General features: G+C 33.9%; 1 protein-coding gene across 2 annotated transcripts in view; it reads left to right on the top strand.

The window, feature by feature from the left end:
- Positions 1–12,222, top strand: part of LOC105080417 (UDP-glucuronosyltransferase 2A2) — a 48,821-nt gene extending 36,599 nt beyond the window's left edge. The window contains exons 4-8 of one of the 2 annotated variants that reach the window (XM_045506206.2): positions 1,257–1,405; positions 3,891–4,022; positions 5,725–5,812; positions 6,266–6,485; positions 10,559–12,222. In XM_045506206.2, coding sequence (XP_045362162.1) covers positions 1,257–1,405; positions 3,891–4,022; positions 5,725–5,812; positions 6,266–6,485; positions 10,559–10,838 — 869 coding nt within the window. In that variant the 3' untranslated portion in view covers positions 10,839–12,222. The remainder of the gene's footprint in view (positions 1–1,256; positions 1,406–3,890; positions 4,023–5,724; positions 5,813–6,265; positions 6,486–10,558) is intronic. The other variant, XM_010969396.3, reaches the window with a different exon arrangement.
- The last annotated feature ends 4,188 nt before the right edge of the window (positions 12,223–16,410 follow it).

Raw genomic sequence — 16,410 nt, 5'->3', positions numbered from 1 at the left:
TTAACAACTTGCATAGTTTTGCTCAATTTCATTCTCTTCACATTTAATTGGCTTTCTACTTGATACTGTGCATAACTTGATACATTCACATAATTTTAGTGAATACTTTAGGTCTTTCTTAAAATGTGGTCTACAGGTTATGCAAAATAATTCCACCTAAGGAGTCAGTAATCAAGGCAGGAGAATGTCATATACATGGAGCAAGACATCCAAAGAACACAGACATATTGGTAGGGAAACTGTGAGTTAGTGTTCTCATCCAATCTCTGGCAATTTCAAGTGAGTGTCCTTGGATAATGCTTCTTTATTATCACATTAAAGCATTGACTCCATAACCTCAGACTAATAGGTTCAAACACTACAAAGTAGTAATGATTCTAAAAAAAAAGGCTATCGAATCTGGGATATATGTGATCATCAATTTGAATATAATCCTTAAAAAGGAGAAATCTCATCTGCATTTCTCTTTACTTAGTTGCAAAACATGTTTTCTGTGCATAAAAATGACTGACTTGGTCATTTGCAAGTAATACTTCTTCTCCACAGTCTCCTAAAATGAATACTTAGAGTCCGTCCCTTTCAAAAAACATCTTTTAAAGGTAACACTAAAATAAGTGTGTGATATTGATAATGCATATGTGTATACTTCAAATTCCAAAGGGGGCTGTATTGGGTATAAAGTATTCAGGGAATTCCTGCTGAGAAAATAATGGTAAATCAATTGAATTGAAGGGATTTGACTCAGGAAGATAAGGTAAACTGATACTGGTGAGATTCAGAATGTATAATAAACTAGAAGGGAGAAATATAGTCCTGACTGGAAAAGAGAAAAATATTGAGAGTTGATTTGGTATTCATATGATGGGGCTAATCTGTCATGTGCCATTTAATTGGAAAGAAACAATTGATATTAAACTCATCAGTACTTGGAGTTGTGGTTAAATTTTTCATTAAATTTATTTTGTACAACTATTTTTATTAGATTTTATTGAATTTATTTTATTGAATTTATTTTTATTTTACACATTACTGTTCTTTTACTACCCATTCTCTATCTTCCTTCTTTTCTTCCTTCTTCCTTCCTTATTACTTTAAACTCCCCTTTCTTTTAACATCTAGGTGTGATAAGTCATCTACAGAACCTAGATTTATTTTTTTCCTTAATAGCACATTGGAAAAATCACTGGTATAATTTTTCCACAGCAAACATATATATACGCTAATAACCCCCAGCCAACTTTCTTCATTTTCTCCAGGAAGACCCACTACATTGTGTGAGACTATGGGGAAAGCAGAAATTTGGCTAATCCGAACATACTGGGATTTTGAATTTCCTCGTCCGTACTTACCTAATTTTGAGTTTGTAGGAGGACTGCATTGTAAGCCTGCCAAACCGTTACCTAAGGTAGGTCTATTATGGTGGAGGGCTTTTTTGTACCTTATAATAAAAGCCTGATTTTCCTTTAAAGTTTGCAGGATTAATAACAGAGATACGCTGCTGGCTATCTTCAGTTTGCTACTCCAAATCTATTTTCAAAATCACGGGGGTCTCCTAGGAGTGATATTACTTTTTTTTTTTGGACTTGACTTTGATATTTAAGGAGAAGAATGAAGGGACAGGAAATGTGAGTCTTGGAAATCACTAGGGAGACTGCTGCAGAGACGTCCTAAAAAGCATGATGGAATTATGAATAGAGACATTTACTACAATTGTTTGAATGATAAAGATGCTTTCCTGAGGACTCTTGGGAAGATTCTTGCTGACAAACTTTGGTCAGTAAGAAGTTAAGTGTTATGGAAGACATGGAATCAGATGGGGCTTCTTGGATAGCAGTGACCTTTACTGAGCTAGGAAACAATTAGTGGAAAAAACTTTTTTGAGATGACAATATGAGTTAAATTTCAAATTTACTTACAGAAGTTAAAGGGATTTTCAGGTGGAGGTTTCTAGAAATCATCTGAGTAATACAAGGTTTCAGTCTCAGCAGAGAGCATTAGAAATAATTGAGAGTCGTCAACGTAAAGTAGAAATCATAAAACTAGAACCCCAAATGTTGAATTGGTTCTTTATGACCATGATATAAGGATGTTTTAAGAAAGAAAACCGTATACCATATTCCAATGTCCTCAAAGAATAAATATGGCCTGCCAGAAATATTGGAAGAAAACGATATAGAGAAACAAAACAGAATAATAGGTAAACACAGTAAGAATATCATATTTAAGAATCTTTATCAATAGGGAGTGAAGAGACAGATCCTTATTTGCTTAGGTTGTAGGTAAAGGAGCATAATCTCTGTAGAAGATAGCAGGTTAAATGGTGTTCCCAGGACAGGCCCTGATATGTTTAGGGTAAGATGGGTATCTTAAGCCTAAAATTTCGCTTCAGGATTCTGAATATGCTTTTCATACCAACCAGGTTATAGCTGCAAGCAAGCTGTAATGAGTGTTATTGTGGGAGATAATAAACCAGTATCTAAAATAAAGGTACGGAAAAAGATATGTATTCCCTGGCTCACTAGATAATACCTTGCCACGCTATTATGTTTGTCCTTCCACCTCCACTTTTCACATATAGACAGCTACACAAAAATGACTCAGGCATGCTTTACAAGAGAGAAAATTATTCCATCCTAAGCCGACTTATTAACATAGACTTTTGGGCAATATGAACACCAATCATGGCTTATGTCCCTGATGAAAGAATTATGCCATCACTGGATTCACAGAGTAGAAGAGCAATGAGAGTTAAATCAAGAATCCAAATCAAACAGGTAGGTGTGTAAGTCTTTATATACCTGTGTGCCTTCATGTGTGTGTGTGTGTGTGTGTGTGTGTGTGTGTTTTATTCGATCACCATCTGTTTAGGGAGATGAATCAAAATGATAAAACCAATTCCTGGGACTTCAGAGATACTCTCCTAACATAAACTAAACTAAAAATAGAAGTCTACTTTCATTTATGGCATCTTCCTTCCCCTAGTAATTTTACTAGCCTTTAATTGAGAAACATCAGTGATTGCCATCTGACCACAAATGATTACAAAGATAACGCATGACACATCTCTAGAGAGTGGTATTTACACAGATTGTGTCAAAGACCCCAATTCCAGACTTTACTGTGCCCAACTTGCCCACTGTAAGTGATGATCAAGAGAACTCTATTTGTAGAGAAAAGTGTATTTTACTTCCATGCTAAGGCTTAAATTACGGACATGCAGTCAGTGTTGCACTCTTATGGGTAGGCAGAGAAGCACTCTCTCATAAATGTTATCATGATTATACCAGGAGTTTAACTGCATTATCATCTTTTAAAAATCAATTTTATTTATTCCTTTTCTAAAAAAACCAAAAACCAAAAAACAAACACAAACAAAAAACCCTGCTTTTTTTAGTCTTATTAATCAGGGAGAAAATAAACATGAGAAAAATATCCTGAATGCCTAACAGAAAGTTAGTTCAAGTTATTCATAATTTACTGGCTATAAACAGCACGCTAAAAATTTTAAAGGTCTAGTGCAGAACCTTTATTTGAGATTCCTTCCGAGGAATATTTTTGTGAGTTTGCAAACAACTCTGTTGGTTCATAAAATTAAGCCTTGGGAGTAATATTTCCATATACCACAACATTTGCCTCTTATCACCTATTCATTTTGTATAATGGTTTGGTTCCAAATATTTATTTGTAATCACTCTTTATTTATTTGTCATAGTTTTCAGAAACATATACACTCTTAAAGAGACTAGATAGTTCTATTTGGCAGAAGACAGAACCAGTCTAACAGTGTCCCTGATGCTTCTCTTGAGTTTGCCTATTTTGAAGGGTAGGAGAACTCTTTGTTTCCCCTGTGATCTTATACTTGTATAATAGAGAGAATTTTATCTCTTCAGGAAATGGAAGAATTTGTCCAAAGTTCAGGTGAAGATGGTATTGTGATATTTTCTCTGGGATCAATGGTCAAAAATCTCACGGAAGAAAAAGCCAATCTCATTGCCTCAGCCCTTGCCCAGATTCCACAGAAGGTTAGTACAAACTCCAGTCCAAGTGGGCAGCCCTTTTGCCAACTGGGAAGAGACTGTAGCTAATAGTACTCTTTCCAGACGAAAGCTGCACCACTTTAAGCGAAAATTTCTCAAGACATTAAAATGTTGTATTTTGGGCACGTTTTACCATTTGCCTACTGAGACTTCATATTTCTATGAAAATGCATCTTTTCATGAAGTCATTTATTTTCAGTGAAATAGAGATGAAAATGTTATGATCCTAATAACTTTTTACTATTTGAAATCTTGTGACTTGCATTGACTATTCCCCAAAATTCTCAAGTGTGTTAGCTCCAAGGTCCAGGAAAGAGAGGTGATACATAGAGTAGAGGGAACTCATGCTCAGGTATATATTTTACATCTCTAGGTTTTACTAAGACCCAATTAAAGTGTAGTTGGTTTAGGAGTAGAAGACTAATATCTCTAAATTGAATATTCAACAATCAAACAGTAGCTCTTAATGTTATTGTCAAACAATATATTTTTCTAATTTATGACACTTAATTAATTTTAATTTTGTTGCCATTACAGTTCTAAATTTCTACTCCTTATATACTCCTATTCATGAAATACCCTAGGTCTCTATATTTGTATATTAAAGTACATAAAACTCTAGTAAGTGTACTAATTAGCCATGTTGAAACTTTGAATTTTTATTTCTAAACTTTTCTGTTAAAGAGTTTGCCACCTATTATATTTAATCTGAAATTCGTCATACAGAGTTCCCCCAAAGGAAAAAAAAATAAACTATGTAACAAAAGGTTAACATCCTAACAAGGTACTTCATTATATAATAGAGTATAAGCAACTCTCTATATCATCCTCCCTTAAAAACTAAAAAGAAGGAAGGAAGGAAGGAAGGAAGGAAGGAAGGAAGGAAGGAAGGAAGGAAGGAAGGAAGGAAGGGAGGGAGGGAGGGAGGGAGGAAAGAAAGAAAGAAAGAAAGAAAGAAAGAAAGAAAGAAAGAAAGAAAGAAAGAAAGAAAGAAAGAAAGAAAGAAAGAAAGAAAGAAAGAAAGAAAGAAAGAAAGAGAGAAAGAGAGAAAGAGAGAAAGAAAGAAAGAAAAGGAAAGAAGAAGAAAGAAAGAAAGAAAGAAAGAAAGAAAGAAAGAAAGAAAGAAAGAAAGAAAGAAAGGAAGGAAGGAAGGAAGGAAGGAAGGAAGGAAGGAAGGAAGGAAGGAAGGAAGGAAGGAAGGAAAGAAGGAAGGAAGGAAGGAAAGAAGGAAGGAAGAGGAGGAAGAAAAGACAATCTATTATCAGAAAAGCAGACAATAAAAATTTAAAGCTAATTATATTTTTGGAAAACATTCCATTTGAAATATGGCATAAGAAGGCCTCATGAAAAATTTACATAGTATTCATGTTTGTTTTAATGTTTTTAATCTTCATATGCTGTCTAAACTAGCCCTGTTCATTTTTTATTTCTTCACCTACAATCTCACCTCCAAAAGATTTTAAATGGTGATACTATGCTTAACAGGTTATGAGTACAAGCCTTTTCAAAAAAGGTAAAGGCAAATAGTCCTACCTTCTCTCTTAATGTTCACAAACTACCTCTTTCATGAATTCCTCTCAACAATTACATAAAGTAGGGTGGGCTATGTGATTTCTAAATAACTCAACAGCCTTAAAATGCCTTAGCTTTGTGTTTTTATTTACAAAACTAAAGTATTATTCCACAGGTTTTATGGAGATACAAAGGAAAGGAACCAGCCACATTAGGAGCCAACACTCGGCTCTATGATTGGATACCACAGAATGATCTTCTTGGTAAGACTGAGGGAAAAAAGCTGTACTGCTGGATGATGTACAGGTTAAGTAACTGTTTAACAGCAAATGAATTCAATAAATATTTAAATTTCCACATCTTACTTCTAGTTTTAAAGCGGATATAATTCAATAACTTGCCTTAATTGTATAGATCCATGCTTCCTCTGGCTTGCGAAAGAGCATCTTCAGTTTCAGAGTCTCATCACTCCTCAGGTTGCAATCTCAGTTCAGATGTTTTCTCCTCAATAAAGCCAGCGCAGAGGGAGTTAATTCCACCTTTTTCAGGGATCACAGTTTTCTGATATAGCAATACCCCATGTGCTCAGCTTTTGTAGAAAATACTGCCTCCTTCATTAAGTTATCCAGTAGTTATCCCCATCTGTCTCTGAAATTCTGTTAGTATATTATGTATAATGAAATCCTCACCCACTTCTCACTGGATCCTCAATCTAGGTCATCCCAAAGCAAGAGCTTTTATCACTCATGGTGGAACCAATGGGATTTATGAAGCTATCTACCACGGGGTGCCTATGGTGGGGGTACCCATGTTTGCTGATCAGCCCGATAACATTGCTCACATGAAGGCCAAAGGAGCAGCTGTGGAGGTGAACATAAACACAATGACAAGTGCAGATTTGCTCAGCGCCTTGACAACAGTCATTAATGAACCTTCGTAAGTACTACTGCTTTTAAAGGCTTAGCATTAATTATGTTACCCATCATACTCAAAAATGTCCAATGTTTCACGCATTTCTAATTGGTTTATTTTCAAACAACAGCCATAACATGACCGTATAGAAACCATTTTATTATTTCACTCCCAGATTGCTGAAGTGATTGGCTAATATTGAGAAAAAAAACAGTAAGATTTCAAATATTTGATTAATTTTTTAAAGATAAATAATGTTAATGATCACATAAATTCTCAGATATTTTTCTGGATAATTTGCTTATTTTATAAAAAATATCTATGTTTGGCTAAGTATTATGACCATTCAGTAAGTACAGAAATAGATGTGGCAATTTACCCAATATTAATTATTCAGAAATAATAATTGTTAATGCTGAGTGTTTATCTTTAATCAATATATGCAGATATACAAGGAGGAGAGATTGGAGTAGTTAATAATTTTATAAATATACATTGATGCTATATATAGATTTTTAAACAAATTTTAAAATTTTATCTGATTTAGCTATAAAGTAAATTTATAAACTATATAAACTATATGAACCTTAGATACATATGATTATGAGTTTTTTCTCTGAAAGATCTCATCAAGGTTAAGTATTTATTTATTTATTTGTTTGTTTATTTATTTATTTATTTATGTTGGGGGTAGGTAATTAGGTTTATTTATCTATTTATTTTTTAATGGATGTACGGGGGATTGAACCCACCACTGAGTTATGCCCCCTCCTTAAGGTTAATAATTAATAATATATGTATATATAGTCTTTATTTTTAACTATGTATTTTAATTTTAGCCTCTAATAGCTGAAGTTGGAAGCAACCTCATCTCTAATATGTATTACTTAAGTATTTAATTTGTCAATATTTATGGCAGTATGTTTCTCACATCTACTTATTCTTTAACTATATTTTAAGGGAATCAATGTTCACAATTGAATCAGAGATTTTTTGTTTCAAGTTATTTTGGATTCATTCTTAACTGAAACATATCACATGAAATTTTCTTGCAGTAAAGTCTCATGGACACTGAATTCCCTGAGATCATGGTTAGAAACATTTGCTCATTGCCTTGATAGGAGAATGACACCTATCTGAATATAACATGCTTAGTTTTCATTTTCTTTCCTCCAGAACTGTATAATATGACTAGCTTTAACTGTTGCTGTAAGATTTTGAGGACTTTTCTGATCAGCGTTACTTTTTAAGAGGTTTTTAAGAGCTGGAAATAGTTATTATTTTTTTAATTCAGAAACTTAATTATGGTATATACTTATACTTCATTTTCTACATTTTCTTGGGATTATAGTGTATCCTTTCAACACTGTTAATCTAGGATGAAAATTATTCAATTTTTCTTTTCGTAAATTAATTTGTTATTTATTAGACTTTTAGTTCCATTTTTTATCTCTTCATGGATAAAATGTTCTTTGTGTTTATTTTAGTTTGTTTCCTTCCTCTTTTATTTTCTAATTGTTCTAATGATTTTTTGCTTTTCTCAATTCACTGATTTTCCTCAAATAGTTTATAAATTAGTAAATTAACTTTTTCATAATGAGCATTACTTGCTGTTTGTAATTTCCTTAATTAAACTTTGGAAGTGCTATTGTAACAATTTATTTCATCACCTCACCTGTATCTTTTATTACCTCTTCTTGTTTCATAATCTGATTTTTGATCTCTTATTCATAGCTCTCACATTCTTACTGTACTTAAACTCTCCTCTTCTTTGGAATTATGAATTATGCCTAACTGCATTCTGTCATTTTTATGTTTTTCTCCCCAATATTGTGTAAGTTGTTTTCACTGCATGTTTTTCATCTTGTTTTCAGTATCTGTTCTGAATTTGTATAGATGCCTTACAGTTAAATTTGTTTCCAGTTTATGTCAGACTCAATTATTTTTGCTCAAATGCAAAACTTGAAAGATAGTTGTAACATTCTAGTTGCATTACTGAAACCTGATATTCAGGTGCTGGGGGAGAAAGTAAACTCAGATGGAATTTTGTGGAGCTTTTTTAAAGTGGAACTGGTCTGTGTAAAACCATCTGTTCAAAGCCCTATTAGCAACGCTTTCTAGACAAAGTGATCAATATATTCATTTCCAAAAGGGAAGACACTCAATATTTTCCTTGAATGCATCCTAAAAAAATCAGCCAGCCCTGGTGGTCCATTTTCTCCTCCCACCCACATTCTAATCAAAAGATTGTCTTTAAGATGCAAGTTCAAATCATAATTTTCAGAATATTATAGATATCATCTTGAGCTGGAAGGAGGGGTTAGGAACTTCAGCAAGGCTTACTACAATCTTTCATTTCTCATAAGTGATGATGTCGATATCTAACCTATTAGGCTATTACCAAGTTGTTAATTGCTGATAATTTGGTTCATTTTTACTAAATGTCAGAGTAGGTAAATTCTGTAAATTTTTAAAATTCTACTTCATTTTAGAATGCTCACTAAATTTTATTGTTAACTTGAAAACTATTGATGCAACAAATTATACTCTTAGAATTTTCCAAGATAATACCTAAAATTATTTATTTTAAAATACCTTAACGTTAACCCTAAACCTAACACTAAGTTTGAAATTATCTGGAAACAAATGTGTTTAGTGTAGAGTATATATATACAATGTACTTATATTTTGTTTTCTTATTCTTTATGGGAGTTAAGGAACACAAATATTACATCTAAATACATAAACCATAGTAATTTCAAGTACTCATGACATTTTAAGATAACAGTAATAAAACAATAGCGTATAGTAAAATATTACATCATCATTTTAAATATGAGCATAGTCTTTTTTATCCTATCTCATTTGTAGGAAAGCATACTTTATTTTTATTTGGATTCACATGTGCAGACGTACCTATCAAGTGTTAGCTTGTTTCAAATTTTAAATCTCTATCTAGAGAAAACCTTGAACAAAAATGTGATTTGGACAGGTAGGCTCTTATTACCATTGTCGTTTGCTTAAAATGTATTAGGATGAACCTTGTGAAATTACTCTTTTGGCCCTACCTATACTACAGTATTTCAAACCAATTGAAAGAGGGTATGACTGTTCTTTCTCACTGCACACAAAAAAGAGCACAAGTCAGTTACCTCTTTCTGCTGGACCTTGTGTACCATGTTCACTGATGAATGATGATCTCATTTCTTCTCCAATCCCAACAACGTCCAACTTGCACCAGGACATCTCTTCACAAATCACTTACCTTATGTCATCTTCATGTCTCCAGGTTGGAATTTTATTTCACAAAACCAAAGGGAAGCATACTCATTTTGGCTCAGCCACCAAGAAATCTCAAGTGAAAGCATAACTAGCTTTCTGAATACATGTCTATATCTATTGTTGCTTGAGAGACCATTAGAGTTGTTAGGTGTTGTTGCTGTGATGCTACATTGATTATGGGCTTTAATTCTAGTGAGATATTTCTTTTTACCTTAAAAACTCAAAATCTGCGTCCTTGTCATTTCTAAAATTACTCCAGTATCTTCATCCAGTCTTGACACTGCCAATATGGACATGGTCTTTCCCATCACAAAGACACGAGTGCATGCAATGGAGGAATTATCACAGTGCCAAGATCTCAGACACTGCAAAAATGGCTCACTAATATTGACTCTCAGTCGCCTATGTCCGTCAGCATTAACTAACCAGACATTAAAGACCATGCTTGTGGACTTTCAAATGGATATTTTCTCTCAGTATAGGGTTATTCACAATCTTGGTCTTGGAAACAGTCTGGCAACTATACTTCACACAATATCAAAATTCTTTTTTGGAAAAATGAGCCTATACATTTACAATTGGCTTATTACATTTTTTATATGTTTGCACTTCACCACACTCTGTTAGGAATGTATTTCCTCCACACCCTCCCTTCACCACTCTTAAAATGCTATGCAACAAGCAAAGTTCATGCCACAGCAAGAGTTAAATTATTTTCTCTACATACCTATGGGTTGCATAACATGCAACATGCATCCCATACTTACCTTTAATGAAAACCAAAACTCTCTAATTTCTATGTTTTTGCCTACCAGTTATAAAGAGAATGCTATGAGGTTATCAAGGATTCACCATGATCAGCCAGTGAAGCCCCTGGACCGAGCAGTCTTCTGGATTGAGTTTGTCATGCGCCATAAAGGAGCCAAGCACCTGCGGCCAGCCGCCCACAACCTCACCTGGTACCAGTACCACTCTCTGGATGTGATTGGGTTCCTGCTGGCCTGTGTGGCAACTGCTATATTTTTGGTCACAAAATGTTGCTTGTTTTCTTACAGACAATTTGTTAAAACAGGAAAGAAGGAAAAGAGAGAATAGATCTTTCTAAGTGTGCTAAAGGCTTCAATGGGCAATTCTGTTCTTTCTAGCTACAGTAACCTTAATGAAAGCATATCATCTCCAACCTGTTTTCAAAATTCTCATTCTTCTACCTCCTTATACTAGAGATAAAGTTTTTAATTCAACAATATCATTAATTAGTTAGCATGTCCTATTCATCCTTTGTCTTCTCTCAGCTGGCTTTACCCTCTTTTTCAAACTTTCCTGACAAGGACACACTAGTAATTTTATGTATATTCTATTCATATTATACATTTTTTCTCTATTTTTCACCTTAACTGATATGCTGAATGACAATTTGGTGAATCCTGGGGAACATACAAGTAGAAACTGAAGCTGATAGATTCAGAGAAGACAGAAGACTAAAATTTACAAGTTCCCCTAGAACATATAAATTAGGAGACCATCATAGGAGGCTAGTGTGTTAATAAGATGGGTAATAATTTCATTTGTCATAAAAATAAGACCTTCTGACTTCCCAGTGTTCCTGGGGTCAGAGCATGAATTGATACTAACTGATGGTTCATCACACCAGGAAAGGTCTACAGATTTTCATTGAAAACATAATCACACCTACATTCCTGCCTTAAGTCAACAAGTATTTTTGTGTGTCCTTGAGTGCAAGAGTCTGGGCACTGCCTTCAAACAAAAGAGACTGACTGAGTCCTTGGTTTTTCTCGGGGACAGAGAATGTCAGCAGAATGTTAAAGGTGAATAGATCATTTTTAGAGAAAACAATAAATATAGAAAAAAAGTTTTAAAGATTTATGAAATGTTAAAAATACAATTGATAATCTTAAAGTTAAATATCAATTCATTATATTTAAATATCATTAATGCTCAAAATCCATAATCATTATTTATAATCAAGGCTTTGTTTTCTGTCAAAAAACAAATATTTACTTTGAATGTAAAATCTTTATATTATTTTTCAGTCTCTATCTTCTACAAATTTAAATTCATCAATTAATTGTTATGCCAAGGACATAAGATGTTAGTAGACCTGCTCAACCAAGCATATGCTATAGTATATTTTTATTAAAGCACTAATTAAAGACAAATGTTCATACTCAAATCAGTTTTGATTAATTTAATAAATAGATTAAAGATTGCACTTTCTTTACCCCTTATAAACTTAATGACATGTCTAACTAAAGTTTTAATTTTAGTACTTGATATAGTTGAAGAAATAAATAACATCCATTGGCTTACCGAAATTTTTGAAATTCTTATTTATTTCAATATGGTATATTGAAAATGTTTTCCAATTTGAAAATAATTGTATGGTGGTAACACAAGTATTTCTTCTTGAATATGTACGTTACTGAAAATGCAAATAAATTCTACACATTTTTTGTGAAAATTGAAATTGTATTTGTTAAATGTTAACATTTGTAAAAGGTGATTCATGTTGATGTGTTTTGACTTTTACAATTTTATTGTTTTGAGAAGAGCTGTTTATGTTTGCTCTATGCTTAGTTTATGTTCTGTAATTAGAATGCAGCGAATGGCTAAGATGGAATGAGAGATGGGCTGCCATCCCTGGCGCTGAGCATTACCTAAGTACAGGCACCTATTTGTGTCCTAAGACTGGACACCCCATTATATACAATGCTCAGTAGCCACTGCTCACCTGATTTCTCCTTTTCTGCTCTCTGATTATTTACAGGGTTCTTCCTTTGCCTGAATTTCATCAGAAGCCAGCTGGCAAAAAAATGCCTGGGTGATACCAACTGTATTAGTTAGATTAACTGCAGTATATACTTGAATTTAAAAAAAAAGTCTTTTCTTAGCAGTCATTCACAAAACTATTCATTCTAGGAAACTCTCATCCCTAACAAGGCAGAAACCAAATCCCACCAGCCAGAGTATTTTTGTACAGATCTTACATTCTCAGACCTTAGAGATGCTCACGAGGCTGAATTTAATACTTTTGCTTATTTTGTTCATAAACATTTTGTGTGGCCCTTATACTGGGCAGCGTCTCCTCTGGTGAGGATTCTTTACCTGGTAGGATGACCCAAATCTTTATCCACTTCAAATCAAAGTGATAATATGTCTTGTCTGAATGATTTGTCATAGCTCTCCATTGACCTTTACTATCGGAGATCAGAGTATTGTGATGTGCCCCAGTAATCTGCTGGATACTAGACATAATTTTGCCTACACTTATCATATGTCAACAACCTATTTCATCTTTGGTATTTTGGATAAATTACCACAGCTCAGAGAGTAATGCTTTCTCTAATTGAATTATGAAGCAGAGGAGCCCAAAATATTCAAGACAGCTTCCAATCTAAGAAAATTATGTCTATATGCCTGAGTGGAATCATTGTTCTCTTGAGAAATGCAATCTCCAAACTGTTGGACTCCAAGTTGTAGTAATGAAAAAGCACACTTGTTAGAGGACACATTGCCACTTTCAATTCCTTGAAATCTTAACCCATGCATTCAAACTGAAATACAGAAGGCGTCTTACATCAGGCCATTTTTAAAGCATACACTGCATCCTTTAAGTCAACACCTGAAATACATAAGATATTATCTCCCAGCTAAAACCCTGAAAAGCTTTCATTACCTAGAGGGAAACTTGGTAAAATAAGCAAATTCCATGAATATTAGACTTTGCTGCATTTCCTCAGCTGTAAATACATTTCCTGGTCATATACAATGTTAATACCAATACCATGATTTTTATTAAGATTTTATGTCCACGGTTTGTGATACTGTCAGAAATACTACAGGGAGATGGGGTGGGCAGGGGCTGGGGGAAATTCGTTATTTGGAAATTATAACTACATCTATGAAAGAAAATTTTCTTTCCTCTAGAATGGAAGTGACCAATGCAATCTTCTGCCTCTGACTGGCTAGAATCCTAGGGTTGGTGCTATAGTGGGAAGGAGAAGGTTGGGGAGATATCCTCTACTAACAGATTGAACATGTAACAGCTGGAATAGCCAGATGAGCCTTGGTGAGGTGAAGTCCATACTGTATATCCATGTATAGTTTCCATCCCATTCTCCTTTGCCCCTCTGTTCATAAAGGTTCATGATAAAATCCTGGAGCATCTGGAAAAAGACATTGGCGTCCATAGGACTGCTCATCCAGAACACATTGTCTGCTGCATTTGATTTCTGGAGGAAATTCCCATGGGATATGAATAGCTTTATACTCTATGAAAATTCCAAGAGGTTTATCCACATAATTCTACCTCAGACCTTGTATTTAATCTTCCCTCTGATTCTTCCCAAGTCTTTGATCAGTCAATCCATCCATTAACCACACCACCCATGAATCTGAATATCTGTAAAACAGGACATTTTTCCTATAAAGAGGAATTATCCAGATGCACTGCTTGACATTCTACTCTTTGTGAAGGAGTTGTTTCACCGTCTTTCAGAGACACCCTTGAATGGGACTTTAACAATGCTTACTTTCTGCTGCTGCAAGAATACTGTGCATCTCATATATAAATTGGCCTTGAGGATGTTTTCCCTGTTTTCAGCTGGGAATTCCACTGTAAGTCTGAAGATGGAGATTGACTAAGATTTATTTTAAAACATTGGTAGGTTCCAGAAAATTCTTAGCCACATGCAAAGACATTTACTTGTTTTTCTCGATCTGCTCTGGTCTGCTGTCACACATGCTGTATTTCTTTAATTGTAGAACGTTGCTGCTGAATATTCAGTTATTTTTATGTTTTTACAACATAATGGTCATTGGAAGTAGCATAATCACTTGGTGCCCATGATCAGGTATTCAGTCTCAACAGGGCAAGATAACCAGTGAAGGGCTGTTTCTTCTAATGGAGAAGAAATGTCAGAAAAATAGGTCATAGAAATGCCCAAAATCCTAGGATTTTTTTTGATGTTTATCAAAAGTTTATTTAACTGTCTGCCATCTATCTGCTACAGGCACAGCAGGTACACTTGGATTTTCTTCTTTTTAAATTGTGCTTTAAAAAAATGAGAGCTGCCCTCTCGTATTTTCACCTGTACAGAACAGGATTGTTAACTATAAGCACAATGTACAACTGATCTCTAGGACCTGCGAGCTTGCACGGCTGAAACTTCCACTTCCTGAACTGCAACTCCCATTGTGCCCTCCCTCTGTCCCTGGCATTCACCACTCTACTTTCTGCTTCATTGAGTTTGATTACTTAAAATACGTCAAATAACTAGGATCACGCAGTACTTTTTCTTCTGTGACTGGCCTATTGCACGTAGCATAATGTCCCTACGTTTCTTCCATGTTGTAGCATGTGACAGAATTTCCTTCTTTTTTTTTAATATTCCATTGTATGCATATGCCACAGTTTCTTTTTACATTCATCTGTGAATTTGCTTTTAGTTTCCCTTTATAGCTTAGTTATTGTGAGTAATGCTGCAATGAACATGCTAGTGCAGATATCTTTTTGAGATACTGACTGCAATTATTTTAGATAAGTACCCAGAAGAGGAATTGCTGATCATATAGTGCTCAACTTTTAGTATTTGGAGAATCTCCTTACTTTTTTCAGTAGTGGACACACCCTTTTACTTTTTCATCAACAATGCACAAAGATTCCAACTTCTGCAGATCCTTAGCCATACTTGTTATTTTTTGTTTCTTTCATAATGGCCATACTGACAGGTATGACAAGTATTTCTAGCTATTTTGTTAGGTAACTAACATATATTTCTCTAGTACTTACAATGACTCCATGATGCAGACATGTACATTTTAGTAGAATGAGTAAGAAAGCCATATGCATTTAATGGAATTTTGTGGAGATATATATAATCATAAGTTTAAAAAATAAGTGTTTATATAAATGTATACATGTAATTCTATATATATTTGATGTTCATTTCAAATTATACATCCCAATGAATAATGACTAGAAAAAGTATAAAACTTAATTCAATGTTTATTTCACTCTCATTTATTCAACAAACATTTTTAGAGAAAATATGGAAAAATTTTGGAGAATCATTGTGCTATTATAAGGGATATAATAGTTAATAAGATTAACACTGTGTTTTTCACCTAGTAGGAGCTCCTAAAGTGCACATAACATAAGCTTCATTGCTGATAAATGAATAGCAATAGTCCTGGTTATAATAGACAAATGCAGAAAGACATGATTCCAGACAAAGGACAAAGGAAAGACTCATAATTTTAAGAAAGTAGAAAACTAATGTTGAGAAGTTTATTATTTGTAGAACTTTTCAAATAAGCCAGAATGAATAAATATTAATAGGACCAAATCACTCAAGCAATATAAGCCATATGAAGCTGTGGGGATTTGTCCTATAATTAACTCTTGAACTTTAAGTCTCTCAGAATCCAGGTATCCCAAACAAAAGAGTAAAATATGAGAAGTCCCAGTGTTAAGATGATGAGGAGGAAATTTCCTATCCATCTCTTTAAAACAAGTTTATAATGTCTTTTTGCATATACTGAATTAAATGGCATATTTAGGCAAAATAGCCCAGCACTCATCAAATTTAGGCTTTTTGCCTTCATTGATGTGATTTTGAACATGAAAAGAAACAATACAAGCATAATG

The sequence above is a fragment of the Camelus bactrianus genome, chromosome 2 (assembly GCF_048773025.1).
Source record: "Camelus bactrianus isolate YW-2024 breed Bactrian camel chromosome 2, ASM4877302v1, whole genome shotgun sequence".
Classification (NCBI taxonomy): Eukaryota; Metazoa; Chordata; class Mammalia; order Artiodactyla; family Camelidae; genus Camelus; species Camelus bactrianus.
The sequence above is the reverse complement of the archived record's forward strand: the minus strand, read 5'-3'. Positions and strand labels throughout refer to the sequence as shown.